General features: G+C 39.5%; 2 protein-coding genes across 2 annotated transcripts; both read right to left on the bottom strand.

The window, feature by feature from the left end:
* Positions 1-7512: 7512 nt before the first annotated feature.
* Positions 7513-10871, bottom strand: LOC136423173 (neuronal acetylcholine receptor subunit alpha-9-like). The gene is made up of 4 exons (XM_066411230.1): positions 10693-10871; positions 10042-10383; positions 9419-9551; positions 7513-8844 (listed from the first exon to the last, which is right to left on the bottom strand). The coding sequence occupies exons 1-4, from the start codon at positions 10742-10744 to the stop codon at positions 8400-8402; spliced, it is 972 nt and encodes a 323-aa protein (XP_066267327.1). The 5' UTR covers positions 10745-10871; the 3' UTR covers positions 7513-8399.
* Positions 10872-12174: 1303 nt separating this feature from the next.
* On the bottom strand, positions 12175-14361 carry LOC136423298 (uncharacterized). The gene is made up of 7 exons (XM_066411422.1): positions 14196-14361; positions 13703-13924; positions 13272-13460; positions 12775-12887; positions 12621-12665; positions 12355-12499; positions 12175-12218 (listed from the first exon to the last, which is right to left on the bottom strand). The coding sequence occupies exons 1-7, from the start codon at positions 14296-14298 to the stop codon at positions 12175-12177; spliced, it is 861 nt and encodes a 286-aa protein (XP_066267519.1). The 5' UTR covers positions 14299-14361.
* Positions 14362-14561: the final 200 nt, after the last annotated feature.

Raw genomic sequence — 14561 nt, 5'->3', positions numbered from 1 at the left:
GCTGGAAGTGAAATGAATAACTAAAACATCGGTCTGATAGATGTTTGCACTCAAAAGGCTACAGTTTTGAGATGCATGTTTCCTTAGAGAGAAGTAACAGGAGACAAGAACAATTGCTATAGATTCCTAACATTAAAAAGTACATTTGCTTTAACAACATAATTTTGATAAAGAACGCAATGCAATCCTGACTAACGTAAGAAACTATAAGTGAGATGTAAAGAAATGACTATCAAAGACTTTAATATTTTAGTTCCTGTTTATTACTAAAAGTTGCATTTGGCTTACCTGATGGAGGGTTGGCACTTTCAGCTGGTTCATTTAAATCCATGTAAACATGTCCATCTACATCGTCATTTTCATAAACATCTTTAGCCACATCAGTATCTGTTCCAGGTGTGTCGTGATCAAGGACGTCACACGGCTGCGTCTGCATGGACCGTGGATCTACAGAAAGGGAAAACGATATTCTCTGAGTTGTCTGAATAGTGGAGATATTGCTTTGCTGGTATCAGAGAGGCCAAAGTTAAAACTCACACAAATGAAATATTACTTTTTTTTTTCATGAGTGTTTAACTTTCAAATAAAACAATCCAATAGCTAACCGAATGGAGGGCAGAAAGTGTTGCAACTGTGAAATATTTCGTCCAGCGCAAACCCCCAATGTTTCGTTTTATTGAAATCTGAAAACCAATATTAGCCCATATTTCCTTCTTTTCTTAGCACTCATAACTCGTCAACAAGGTCCATTTGTATCCTCCACTAGTCTCGATGCAATGTGAGCCTTTGCTAAATATCTTAAGAAATAAGCTCAAAATATAATACCAATCCAGGTATATATAGTTTCTAAGAGGTAAGAATTCTCTTGTGCGCGGTTCGCAATTCTACGTATGCAGAGTGGTTCGTAAATGTAAAAGTAATGTTATTTAATTTGCAGCCATACAAAAACTTTACTTAAAATCAGAAATATCAAAAGAATCCCCGAAAGAAAATGTTTTAATTTTGTTCCTAGTCGACAAAAAAAGGCGAGATTTTCATTGACATTTTGAACCAATCTTAAACGATGTTTGTCTTACTAAAAAGCCTCCCCAAAACCTGAAAATAATCGTACATGGGTGCAAAATCTTTTTCTTAAATCAACCATTCAACACAATACTTTGCCTAACGCGGGTAGCAACGGGAAAAAATCAAAACCTACTTTCCTGTTATTTGGAAGTTTCAATAAGTTGTAAAAGAAAAATGATTAAAATGATTATTCGCACTCCTTAAATACCATCGAACATTTCGAGCCCAAAACCAGCCCCAACAGCAACACAAACTTTTGATTCGCAATTTGTACAACATTAATACACATAAAGTCGAAATCTGCAATTTTCTCCATGTTTGTAGCAAACCGAATAACACGTCCTGTATTCATCGTGATATTGAATTTTTCACTTTTTTTTTACTTATTCCGATCGATATCTATAAAAAGGCTACGTCACGGCTACATGTTTGTTCTCTCAGGAAACATTTGAAGGAAATAAAAATACTTCACCTGCTGAACGGCAGCTACAAATTTCAAATACTTTATGTACCTCCGTGGCGTTCTTTACTGCTAGTTATCTCTATGAAAAAGACTTTTTATGGGGATATTGTTTTGAGTGTGTTTGCGTGTGTGTTTGCGTGTGTGTATACTTGTACATGTGTCACCGGATGATTAAAGTCAGCTTAACTGAAGAACGTGTTGATGCATTGTAATGATACTTGGTATGTTGTTAGGTGTTGGGAGGAGAAAGGTCAGTGTTGATTTTGGGCCTCCTGGTATGTGTCACTGGAACTGCAATGGCGTATTTGTAAAATCTTCTAAGGAGAATAACTGAAGAAAGGAACGACAGATTTTCATGTCATTTGATACGCAGGTAGGTTGGACAGAGATGTACACAATGAAGTGCAAAATATGAAAATTGGGACTGAATTTGCATAAGTGATGAGGAAAATCTATAACTTCCTTCTAGGCATGTTGTGGGAGCTCACACCTGTTAGTCTCAAATCTGGGAAAAGAATTCCCCAGGTCCCAAAAACTGGTGGTCAAACCACAAAGAGAGTACACTACCAAACCTGTATACTTGATGTGGATACCCTCTGGCACATAAAACAAAACCGGCGGCAACAACAAATAACTTGGGCAAATAAAACACAAGTTATATAAAACACATGTTATATAAAAACAAATTTCATGGAGATTTTGGGTCTTTAGACTCTTGTTTCTTTTTGCAGAGAGTGGCTGCTTTATCTTAGAAAAGCGTACCGATTACTGGCGATGGGCGTATCGGGACTATTTGTCTATCATAGTAAAACTTTGCCTTTTCATTTTTCTTTTGTTCCGGAAGAGTTGGCACAGTCATTACAATTTCTTCCCTGATGTTTTTTTTACCTAACTCTTATGTCATACCTAAGCCGGGATAACACTCGATACGGGTGTTTCGGACCAGGTTATACTTGGGCTTTTACATGGAGTTCTACTTTCATCACACGGTGTTCCGTAGAATCATTCGAACCCGTTTCACGTGCGCCTGTTGCGCCGCTGTGGACAAAAAGACGTCCCGTTAGGAACAACGACGACGATAATACATGGTGATGAAATAGCTGTTGTTAAAGGGATTTCTTCTATCGTGGCTGACCTATTTTCTAGACATTTTGTAAGAAAATAGATCAGCTATAGGTCAGTTTATTGGTCTATAAAATCGTCAGCTTATCGGAGTATCAAATAAAGTGCAATTTGTCTTACCTGACGGAAAGTGGAGAATTTCAGTTGGTTCGTCTGGATCATGGTACACATGGTCATCCTCATCTAAATCTTCATTTTCGTACATATCTTCAGCCACATCAGTGTCTTTTCCATCAGTGTGATCAGCGGGGACGTCCACGGGCTGCGTCTGTATGGACTTTGACTCTATAGTAGGACAAGACGCTTCTTCTCCTGGGGTCGGCTGAATGGTGGAGACATCACTTTGTGGCATATTTATCGTCTGTAGTTGTTTACCTGGTGGATGGTTGGCATTTTCAGCTAGTTCATCTGGATCCTGGTACACATGTTTATCATCATCTACATCCTTATTTTCATAAACGTTTTCAGCCATATCAGTATCTGTTCCAGATGTGTGATGAGCGGGAATGTCACACGGCTGAGTTTGTATGGACCTTGGATCTACGGTAGGACAAGAAGCTACTCCTTTTCCTTGAATGGATTCCTTGACGTTACTTTGCTGCATCTTTATCGTCTATAGTTGTTTACCTGGCGGATGGTTGGCATTTTCAACTAGTTTATCTGGATCCTGATACACATGTTCATCATCATCTTCATCATAATTTTCATAAACGTTTTCAGCCACATCAGTGTTTGTTCCAGGCGTGTGATGAGCGGGAATGTCACACGGCTGAGTTTGTATGGACCTTGGATCTACGGTAGAACAAGAAGCTACTCCTTTTCCTTTAATGAATTCCTTAACGTTACTTTACGGTATCTTTATCGTCTGTAGTTGTTTACCCGGCGGATGGTTGGCATTTTCAACTAGTTCATCTGGATACTGGTACTCATGTTCATCATCATCGGCATAATAATTTTCATAAACGTTTTCAGCCATATCAGTATCTGTTCCAGGTGTGCGATGAGCGGGAATGTCACACGGCTTTCTTCAGTTTTTTGGATCCTGGAGATGTTACTTTGCTGCGTAGTTATTGTCTTTAGGTCCTACGACATATCTGATAATGTCTGTAAACAACGGTCCTGACTAATCGCTAATCATGATATGCTTTTTATCCATAAAAGTCTCCGTCCCCGCTGTTGAGCCATACAAATAATTCTTAAAGCCAAAACCAAACGCTTTAACTTGTGAATAACAATTAATTGTAATTTTTCTCTCTTTCATAACCGTTTAAAAAAGTGGAAAACGTTGTTTGTTTCTGTGTTGAAACGTCGCAATTTTTAGCGATATAATGCTAGGTACTACAATCATAATAACCTGTTCTAAATCTATTCGTGTATCGCATTAAAACCTTGCCTATTCAGGTTTCTTCTGTCCCCAGCTAGATTTTCCCGGTAGAGTTCGAATGCCTACAACATTACAGCGGGCTTGTCACATATCAAATTCATACATACTTAGAGTTGTTCGCAGGGTTTGGAGGAGCTGGTGGATAAGCGTGCCGCTCAAAAAGATGCCGAGATGAAGAAGTGTGGTGGGGATTTCGCTGTGGTTAAAACGGTAACAGAGGTAAACTAATTGTCTAAACCTTTAACAAGAAAATAGGTCAGCATTTTGGAGAAAATTAATTGGAATCAGTCACTTTCAAATCTTCGAAGAACAAGAGATTTCAATCAATTTAGCTCTCAGACCAATGTGCGTATGAGCAATCTAATTTTCATTTCATCGAATTTGGAATGAACCAGCTAAATCAAAATTACCAAAGAAACGGCTTCCTAGCAAGCAAGAAAATAGGAGGATGAATATTTCTCCTTTTCTCGATAATGAAAGATGTTAAATATTTCTTAAGATATGCATTGTTTATAAAAAAAATTCAATATATTCACAACTTATTTCATGTATATGGTCACGGAATGAGCCAGCCAAAGCAATAGTTTGAAATGTTTTCTTCATCGTGCTTGAAAGTGCTACTTTGTGTGTGTGCAGTAATGTGTCATAGTCTGTACTGGACTGACTGACAATAGTAGTGATCATAAAAGATTAAACAAGATGGACGAAAAAAAAACATCACGATAATTAATGAATGACTTCTAGGTAACGTAACGTAACATAACCTATTTACGTGCAGCAGCAGTTTACGTTCAGTTTGGGTCATGTCCACATGTCGCGGTGTATTATGCCAAAGCCTGTTCCCATGAGCAACAAAGAACGTCATAAGTATGATCCTTAGCCATCTCTCTCTTTTATACAAAACGATGAAAAAGGTTTACGTCCATCGACATAACAGAATGAACGCCTGAACCAGTAACAACAAGTTGCACGGAAGCGTCATGCATGACGTATTTCATATGCAATTCGACACCGCGTATTTCATCATGCTTTTCTAGTTTACACGAAAACTAGTATATTTTAAACGTAGCTGACGTTAAACCTTTCTTTGATATTCAAACTATTCATGGTGATTCGAGGTTGGAAACTTTTGCGAGTCTTAGGGAGGTTTGATACAATCTAGCGACCCCCGCTCTGATGATACATTTTTGCAGTGAATAACATCATGGACATGCGTTTATCACGTGAACCCCACATGCTGCTGATGTCGGGGAAATTTACAACACAAACATATCGTTTTCTTCCATCGCGTCAGGCAAGCGGAGGGACAAACATAGTGACTTTACTGTCATTTTACTGTAGACTACTTTCGACAATTACTGTGCATTTCGTTTTGGTCTATATTTTTAAGCATAGCACAATTCTACATCATATACCTCAGTAAAAATACATGCTTGCACGGCGTTAAACAGGCTGAGAAAAACCTACGGACCACGCATTTGTCTTTTTAGAAGAGCTTATTTTATCTGCCCATGGGTTTAACATTTGGCTCTGTCCGCGTGGTTTTAAGAGAAATAACGCTTTGAAGAAATCGGAAGTTAATTGGTCATGTTACGTTGCCAGTCACCAGTCCCATGTACACAGAACGATATACCCATTTCTTTACCTGAATGGAGTGAGGAAAGTCGTGTAAAGTGCCTTTCCTAAGGGCATAACATCAGTGGCGTCATTGGGATTCGAACCCGGGACCGCTTGGTTCTAGGCTGAACACCTTGTCGTCACACGATCCCACTGTTTTTTTTTTTTAATTCAGCAGGAATTGATTGTTACTGTCACAGTGTTACTTTTATTTGTACGTCGTACCTTTAATCTTAATCAAATCCTCCCTCTGCAACGACAACATTCTAAGGGTTGTTAAGATTTTTAAACCTTTCTAATTGAGCAACTATGTTTTAGGAAGAGTGCATCAACAATGTCAATGTAATTATGTCGCTGCGGCATATTTTGGTTTTAGATATAATTATATAATCTAGAAAAGTCTTATTTGAAAAGACTTTTTCGAGTCGCAGGACTGTCGAATTGGATACAATATAGTCTACGGCTTTGCAGTCAAATCATATGTATTTATGTATTCAGGTTAGGCTTTGCTCTGGCTGAAAAAAACATTATAAACTCGATCAGACAAATTTTAAAAGTCAGCAAAAGTTTATTTTCTAATGTTGATGTGTACCAGTTACATTGAACGTATCATCAACAGATCAAAAGTCTATATATTTCATTGTAACAACAAGAATTACCTCAAAGATAATAAAATTTTCAACTATCCTTTGCAAGCCGCAGTTATATAACAGTAGACGCAAAACTAAAACTATTCTCGTCACCATTTGATAATCTGCTGGCTTTTGTTTAAAACATCAAATATGATACAATTCTTGATAAAATTCTAGGAACAAGGCTTGTCTGATGTTCAATTATCAACACATGAACAGTCCAGTTTTTTTTTTATTGTAACAACAAACATTACCTCAAAGTTAATCAAATTTCCAACTATCCTTTGCAGTCGCAGTTATATAACAGTATCATTCCCTGTTCAACTACAAGAAGGTCATTATCACTTGGTTCTGGCAGCAGTGAGCCCAACAAGGACGGAATTGAGACAGACGCATTGAAGGATGAAGGATACAACAAAATAGAACACAACCTACGACATTTTCCAAAGATTTAATTCAAAATTCTGTTTGTTAGCAGACATCAATACATTCGATGTTCAAACAACATGCACGTGAGTCCATTTGCATTTTCTGATCGTAAAAGAGAGATTAAAAAATTGGAACGCTATGCATTAGGCACAAATACTAATCCGATTGGAGCTATCAAAACTCTTTATTATGCGCTATTTCCTATACACTTATAGTTACCATCTATTCTCCAAATTATTAATATGCATTACCTAAATAGTCTATGGTGTATATTTCACTATACTATAGCAAAATCGTTGAAATTCTTTTTAGTGAACAATGCAGGATTTCGCCCATAGGGTTGTCTCGTGACCAGATTTTAGTGCAAACGCAGTACAAGCTTCAAAATCTACTGGTCATTCAATGCCTAAAGTATTCAATGACGAAAAATGGTAGAACGAATTGTTTTGGTATTGTAGACTCATTTCAGAAAAAATGTACTTCAGGCGCCGTTGGTTCAGTTTATCTAGACGTCACAGGTCGTGCTGTGTAGTATAACCAGCTGTTGCTGTGCCGCGTGCCTGCGAAGCTAGTGTGTTAAGCCGAAGGGCGGTTACGCCGGCTATATAGATACACATTTATATCTAAGATGGCAAATGTTTCACTGGTATTGAGAGTGTTTGAATAGCCAGATCATGACAGGTTTTGACAAGGTAGAAAATTGCTTTGACCTTAGTTCGTTGCAAATGTTCACAGCACTAGAGTTTTGCATTTGGACAAAATCCTACAGAGAAATGGTCTATGTTATCAATTTTATATGGCTAACTACACTTAGGCCACACTGGCTTGATTGTAAGGATGACATCCACGGCTGCAATGATCTTCACCGGTTTTCAAAAACAAATCAGGTCAATAGGCCCCTGGTGTTTTTGCTATTGAGAAAATTTCCTTTTTTATTGAGCCCTGAAATGTGTTTCGTATTCGACCTAATGTTGCTAGTTAATTCAAATGGCTTGTCAATTAGTTCACTGGTATTGGATACTTGTTAAGCAATATGCGTGAATTTATTTACATTTTTTGCCCACTTGCATAAAGTTTGGATATTGCCAGGATTTCACCCATAAGATCATGTGAGAAATATATATATCATATATTGACATAACAGCTCGATTCTAACAAATGGACCAAATAACTTAATAAAGTATTAGATAATAGTTAACGATGAACAACATTATGTCTATTGCTGATCCTACCTCAACTGGTAGCAGTATACGATTAGGGCTTCTGATTCCAGTTAACTGTCCCTGGGTCAGGACATCTCGGTCTTTCGAAAGGGAAGTAAAATAGGGGTCCTATCCTCGAGGAGGTGCATCGCGCATGTTTTAAGGGAAGGGCTAGCAACCCCTCCCTGTAAAATTATACACCCTAGGCCTGCTACTGAAACAGAAAGGAAACGTGCTGCGCAATGTGCCAGTAGGCTCTACAAGGGTCTGGAGGAACAATATTGTGTCCGGTTCAAATCATCCAAATTAACGGCTTGTCACATGCACACGAGTCGGATCAAAATTCTATCATTGCGACCTCGCATGGAGAAATGATTTGCATATATGGGATTGGTAACGTTACCAAACGTTCTGCGGTTTCATTTTGTGTTTTTGTTCATTAACACAAATGTTTTGTACATTTCAACACTATTCATGCCAGATCTCTACTTGGCCAAATACATGGTCATGGGCACGGCTGCCACGATGCTGATGATGTACATGACAAGACACAGCCGGTCCAGGACCTTAGCCAGCAGGGTGTAGTCGGACACCTCCTCCTCGTTCTTCATGGTCTTGTTTAGCTCCTCTGTCTGTTTATGAACCGCCGTAGTCAGCTCCCCCATCTCGGTCTTCATCACCCTGGTTAACTCCTTCACACTGGAGATCAGCTCAGGAATGCGGGAGGAACTGCTGGCCTCCGGACCGGTGGGATGAGTTGACAGCTGACCGGTCTTCTCATAACCATCGCCTTGTCTTTCGTCGTTGACCATCACCTTGTCATCGGTTTCAAAGGCGTAGTTGGTCAGCTTTATGGCAGAGTGGTTGGTCAGGCCTGTCTCTCCATCGCTTGCACGCTTCTCTTCTGTTAGATCACCCAACAACAGTATCCTTGATAACAAACAAGAGTGGGAAATAGATTAAGTGGCGTAAATGCTTCTCAATGCTGTTGACATACATGCATAATCATCCATTGAGTGTTATATGTACAGTTTATCGTTAAAAGCATATTCCTCATGGACGATGTACTGAACAAAAAGTATTCCTCATCTTTGAAGAAGAAAAACGTACCAACCGACCGACAGACCAACCAACCAACCAACCGACTAACCAGCAAACAGACCAAAAAACAATACGTTAATGCGGGTGAAAACCCTCATTGAAGAAAGTATACTAGTAGTGAAATCTAATGATACAGTCTTCAAATACATAGTATCAAAGAAGTTGTAGGTGAACAAATATATCGTATCATTTATAGTAGTATACGTAGTAGTACAATGGTTTATTTCTCTAAAACAACTTCTCAACAGCCATGCTGCGGCCCATATGGCCGAATTATCAGGCGTGTTTACGTGTACAAAGACACATCATGACGGAATTATCACTGACTTATATGTATAATTTTTTACCATAGTATACACAGGGACAAAGGAAACCAAAATGTGTTGTAAAGAATAGTAGATACTTTGAAATGTAGCGGAGAAAGATAATCTTCGCCGACGGAGACAGGCTGCCCTCCCGGTCGTGAAGGACGATGTTGGCCACAGTGACAAAGAGGAAAACCCCCATCAGGCCCATCCACACGATAATCAGCGTAGCTGTAACATTATACATGGTAAACAGTTAAAAGGATGCTGAATACGTCACATCAAAACAACCTAAGGTTATAGCTATGTAGAACAAATGGTTCTAAAAACATTCTTTGATTATAAAAACTGTTCTACCGCACATACTGACTACTAATACCACCAAGTTTTACTGTACTGTTCAACAGTGTTATGGATGAACATTGAGCAACTAATGTAACTCCGATCCACTTCACAGACTGTCAAGTTGGTGAATTGTTTATGTATTAGTGAAACTAAACTCGTTGTCTTATTTTCAATCTGCTAGCGCAAGTTATCTGTAAATTCGTAATATTATAGTTATGTTTTAATAAGTGAATTTTAAAAATAATGAGCCCCTTTGTACATGAAAATGATGACGCACTTCATGTGCATATTTCTATGAAATGTCACATGCAAAGTTAAGAGAAATATAATCTAAAATGAATCTGACGACAGCCTAATCTTATTCATTTTCACTCACCAAAAAATGGCAAAGCTCCCTTGACAGGAAGTACGTCTGTCACAAATACAAGAGACACGACCATGGAGAGTTGAATGGTCACTCCGAACGAGATCCGGTCTCCCCTGTCCAGTGGCAAGATGAAGGTGATGATCATCAACACCACCAGGATGATGCAGGGTCCAACGGTCGTGGCGATGTGGAACGTGGGGATCCTCGCCAGATGAACAGTAAAGCACGCCTCCCTGTTGTCTTTTGCGAAGATCTTATCCTTTCTGTACCACTCGCCCTCCGTTTTTGCAGTAGAATAAGAGTTACACGGACTGTTTCTGTTGTCTGCTGAAGACCTCCCTCCCTGGCATTCTATGTTCAACATATGGTTCCAATAAATTATCACTTAATATGTTTTGTTGCCATCAGGATAACATGTAACAGATATAAAAACAAGCCATTTTTTAATTGTGTTAATTTGACGAAAAAAGTTTATCCTATGTTAGTAACAACCCCTAGTTGCAAAATCTGGTGTCCTTTTGTTCAATGATGATATTTTCTTTTCCACAAATGCCACACCTATGAAAGGTTTTGTATCATGGTTACACGTTATGGACATTGCTGTACACAGTAATGATATTAAACTAAATTGGCACAAAGCATAATCCGTAAAAGCCATACGAATGGTTTGCTTGATTGCTGTAGCTGCAGAAAAACAGATGTGGCATTCCATGGTGTCTGCAGGAAAGTAGAACGGGTCTGCATTGCACACGGTGGTAGTCAGGGTCTCTACACTCCATTCCACCCGGCCATTACTGCTCACTCGGACCGGTAATTCATTACGTAGGCCTTTCTCTCCTGGATCAGCACTGGGAAGCAAACCAAAAATTTCGGGCATTTTTCTTTTTTAATCTGTATCAAAAATTGTATTTTTTGGGTAACTACATAATTTTGCAGTGTACAGCTCGCACAGTCCGTACTGGGATAGCGTGGAATTGTATCATGTTTGGCCATTGTTTTAGTTTATTTAGCTATTTATTGGTTCAGCATGTAACGTTGGGTAACATAAATTCGGGATTTTTCCGATAATGGTTGACTGAAATCAATCTAGCAGAACAATAAACCATCCTTTTTTTCTATAATTCTGTCAGTATCATGTACTATCTTTGCAATAATCATATATATGGTAGATTTTGTCTCTAGTCGTGCTGACACCATAATATTTCAACTTGAAACTACCGTCCGCCGCACGCACAATTACGGTGCTGTCGGACAGGGGGGGGGGCACATTAATTCGGGAGAGAAGATTCGTCTTGAATATCTTACCGCTAATCACATTTTATACAGCAGCTATTCGTTCCATCCTTGGCTTGAGGAGAGTGCTATGGATATAGACGTGTCCAAGTAAAAAAAATACACGAAAAAACGGCCGTACCGCACACATCAGGCCAGTTCGGGTACAACCCGTGTGTTGAGTCGGTAGAACTTCACTCAAAGTCGGCCCATCGTCATCATCGGGCAACGTGTAACGTTACATTATTCATGGAAGTTAGCTGGATGCCGTAGCAATGGTAATACTACTATGTCCATGTGTTCCTTGTTGTGTTAGGAGCAAACTTTGAGGAAAATATCTTCCTCAGTCCACTATCACACGCAGCATTTAGACAAAAAAGTGTTCCTCACAAACCTTTGTCGTCTGCTTGACAACAGGATTCTGGTTAACAATATGGCGGCGGGAAAATACACGTGCCGTAGGTTGTAGCAACAGAGAGGAGTTTTGATGATTGATCACACTTAGAATCCAGTTGCAGGTTAGCAAAAGTGATTGTAATAAGTTGTCTTGTAAATAATTGTGTTGAGCAGGAAGCGGATGTGACATTTTTCTTATAAACCAGCCGACAACCATGTTGTTTAATTCTCCCACGAAGTCCTCAGACTGTTCCAATAAGGGACGGAGAGTTTTTGACCTCGTCGCCTTATAATCCATGCTTATCGAAGCTTTTCAGACAGTGTTCTGAATACGTAAGTCTGGCAGGTTTGCATTTCTAGCGGTATTACTTATGTTGCATCTAGCACATATCCCTAAATACCCCGTTTTCGAAAAATCCCGAATTTAAGTACCCCGCGAATTTAGGTTACCCAACGTTACATTGTATTTACACCCTAGGGTTGCGCAACTAGCGAAAGATAGTTTCTAAGGGCAAACCCTGGGGAAAACATGATCATTACATTAAACATACAGTCGGTAAAATACTAGGTTACGTAACATTCATATTTACAATCATGTGGAGTAAATCAATATCTAACATTCTTTGAAAGACATTTGGTGTACTGTTTTATTACTGTCAAGTGGGTAAAGTGAAGAAGCAACAACGTACTTTCTCTGTAAAGTCAATGTTGGAGTCCAAATTCTGTTGCCCGGAACGCTGAGTGTAGTGATGTCATCGTAGTATTTCGGATCCCAACTCAGTCGGCCGTCTTGCCACGTCTAGCAAAAATGATTACATTTTACCGGTATACCGTGCAAACCGACAATGACAATGGGAAAGGTTGTTAAGGTCTCAATGCAAAAACGACGTCAGTAAAGTTCTGTAGCTGTGGCAACTTACGAAATCGATGGCGACGGACGCAACAAGTTGCTCCTTCTTTTCATCCTGAAATAGAGTAACAGCATTAATTAAGATGCAATTCTGCTCCCACAAGGAATCTCCTGTTGGAAATCAAACGGGATATGTCATATATGTAACAGATACCAGTTCTTACCAAGTCGACAATCTGTTCCACAGAAAAAGTGAAGTTGATGATGACGTTCTCAGGTGGTAGACTTGCACTATAAATCTCCAGTAGCTCCTCCTGCAGCCTTCGCCGATGGTTTACTACAGGAAAAGTGCGCGTGTTAATAGGTCCACACTTGTGACGACAGTGAATATGCGCAAACTTGTAAATGTTAGATTTATCCTGACATGTTTTGTACCCATGCATCATAAAACACATCCGCCGACAAAACAATTCATATTTTCAAATGTACTAATTGTAGTATGTAACGTTGTTAGTAATTGTTAGATCTTGTATAATGTACCCAACGTAATCGTTGTACTAATCTTGTAGCGACTCCAGCTGAACTTTGCTGCTCTGCGTATCTATTTGCCATGGAAATGTTAAACGGTTGATAATATTTTGCTGGGCACATAGAAAAGTGGTAGGCTTAGATAAAGCTTGTGCAATTCACCTGTTGCAGAGACTGAGACTCTAAGAATCACCTGAACAACTGGGCTTGTCATATTGCCAGATGCCCCCTCCGATGCACCTCACTTCCCTGGTGTAACCTGACTTAAGTGTGTACCCTTCGTTGCATGTGTACGTGACCCGTTCTCCTGTGTAGTAGAACCTCTTGCTTGGACTTCTCTTGCCGTAGTTTGGGGGACCTCTGTCCCAGCAGCCTTCTACATCTGGTGTGGTAAGATAAAACAATCCTCTGATGAGCTAGCCAGTAGCACACAAGAGAGGTGGCGTATATGGTCCAAGATAAAAATGACGAACGGTTCGGCCAAGGAAGACACCATAACTACAACTCCAAATCTGATTAGCTGTGTATTGTATAATCATATACATATACCTTTTACTCACAGTGATGAAATATCTTTATTTATGGTGCGTACTTCAATCATAGTTTCGTTACATGACAACTTACCACACGGAATAGCGTCACATTCCTCCTGGCTATCGTCTTCGGTCAAACAAAATGGCCGATCGAGACCGGTAGGGTTGCGGCAGTAGTTATTGTCCAGGTTAGCCCATGGGTACTCTGTCTTGTAGTAACCGGCTTGCGCAACTGTCCACTCAACACAATCTGACCCGGATGTAGTTTTACTCCATGTACCACGGTAGTTTACGCCAATGCCATGGTAGCAAACTGAGGACAAGCGAACTTGATAATATATATATGTACGAAGATATTCATCCCTGAGGAAGTGTGCCGAACTTACGTTATGACTAAGAGAACCAATAACCAAATTCTGTCATAACTGGCAGAAAATGATACCCAACTATGTATCGTTTTATACCTTAAGGTACAGTCTGATCAGCAAAGTTGATATACAGAAAAACGACATGGTAGAAGCCGATTGACATAAGAATTAGACACTACTTGCAGAGGAAAGTGCAAACAAAGTCTTCTTTTTCACCTTCGTTTTCCTTCTTGGTTGGAATGGAATTCCAACAACCATCTTCGGATGATGGAAACAAGTCACATCGAGGCAGCAGGTTCTTTATCCAGTCATCAGCCATGTTGAGCACTTCCTCACACCACGAGCGGCATGGTACCAGTTGTGTACCCGTAACGTTACGCCTAAGAAACATAAATAGATTTAGTACCGGCTGGTGTAAGTACCACCTTTACAACGTGTTGTTTGCTTTTTCAGACCTCATGTTGCTCATGTTTCATATACATACCTTTCGATTCCAGTGATCAAGTACGTTAAAATATGGGAGTGATAGAGTTGCATCGAAGGCTGTTGTTAAATACGCCCATTATCAAAATAGTAACTTTA

This window comes from Branchiostoma lanceolatum, chromosome 17 (genome assembly GCF_035083965.1).
Source record: "Branchiostoma lanceolatum isolate klBraLanc5 chromosome 17, klBraLanc5.hap2, whole genome shotgun sequence".
NCBI classification, from domain to species: Eukaryota; Metazoa; Chordata; class Leptocardii; order Amphioxiformes; family Branchiostomatidae; genus Branchiostoma; species Branchiostoma lanceolatum.
This window is presented reverse-complemented; position numbering and strand designations above follow the sequence as displayed.

Excerpts from the sequence above, each read along its gene's own strand:
- LOC136423298 (XM_066411422.1), bottom strand. The coding sequence starts at position 14,298 with ATGGCTGATGACTGGATAAAGAACCTGCTGCCTCGATGTGACTTGTTT. Across the intron at positions 12,888-13,271 it reads TGACAAGCCCAGTTGTTCAG|TAAACCATCGGCGAAGGCTG; the intron begins GTGATTCTTAGA and ends CTTTTCCTGTAG. Across the intron at positions 12,500-12,620 it reads CGTCCGTCGCCATCGATTTC|ACGTGGCAAGACGGCCGACT; the intron begins GTAAGTTGCCAC and ends CATTTTTGCTAG.
- LOC136423173 (XM_066411230.1), bottom strand. The coding sequence starts at position 10,744 with ATGGAATGCCACATCTGTTTTTCTGCAGCTACAGCAATCAAGCAAACC. Across the intron at positions 10,384-10,692 it reads AGCAATCAAGCAAACCATTC|AATGCCAGGGAGGGAGGTCT; the intron begins GTATGGCTTTTA and ends TGTTGAACATAG. Across the intron at positions 9,552-10,041 it reads GGGAGCTTTGCCATTTTTTG|CTACGCTGATTATCGTGTGG; the intron begins GTGAGTGAAAAT and ends ATAATGTTACAG.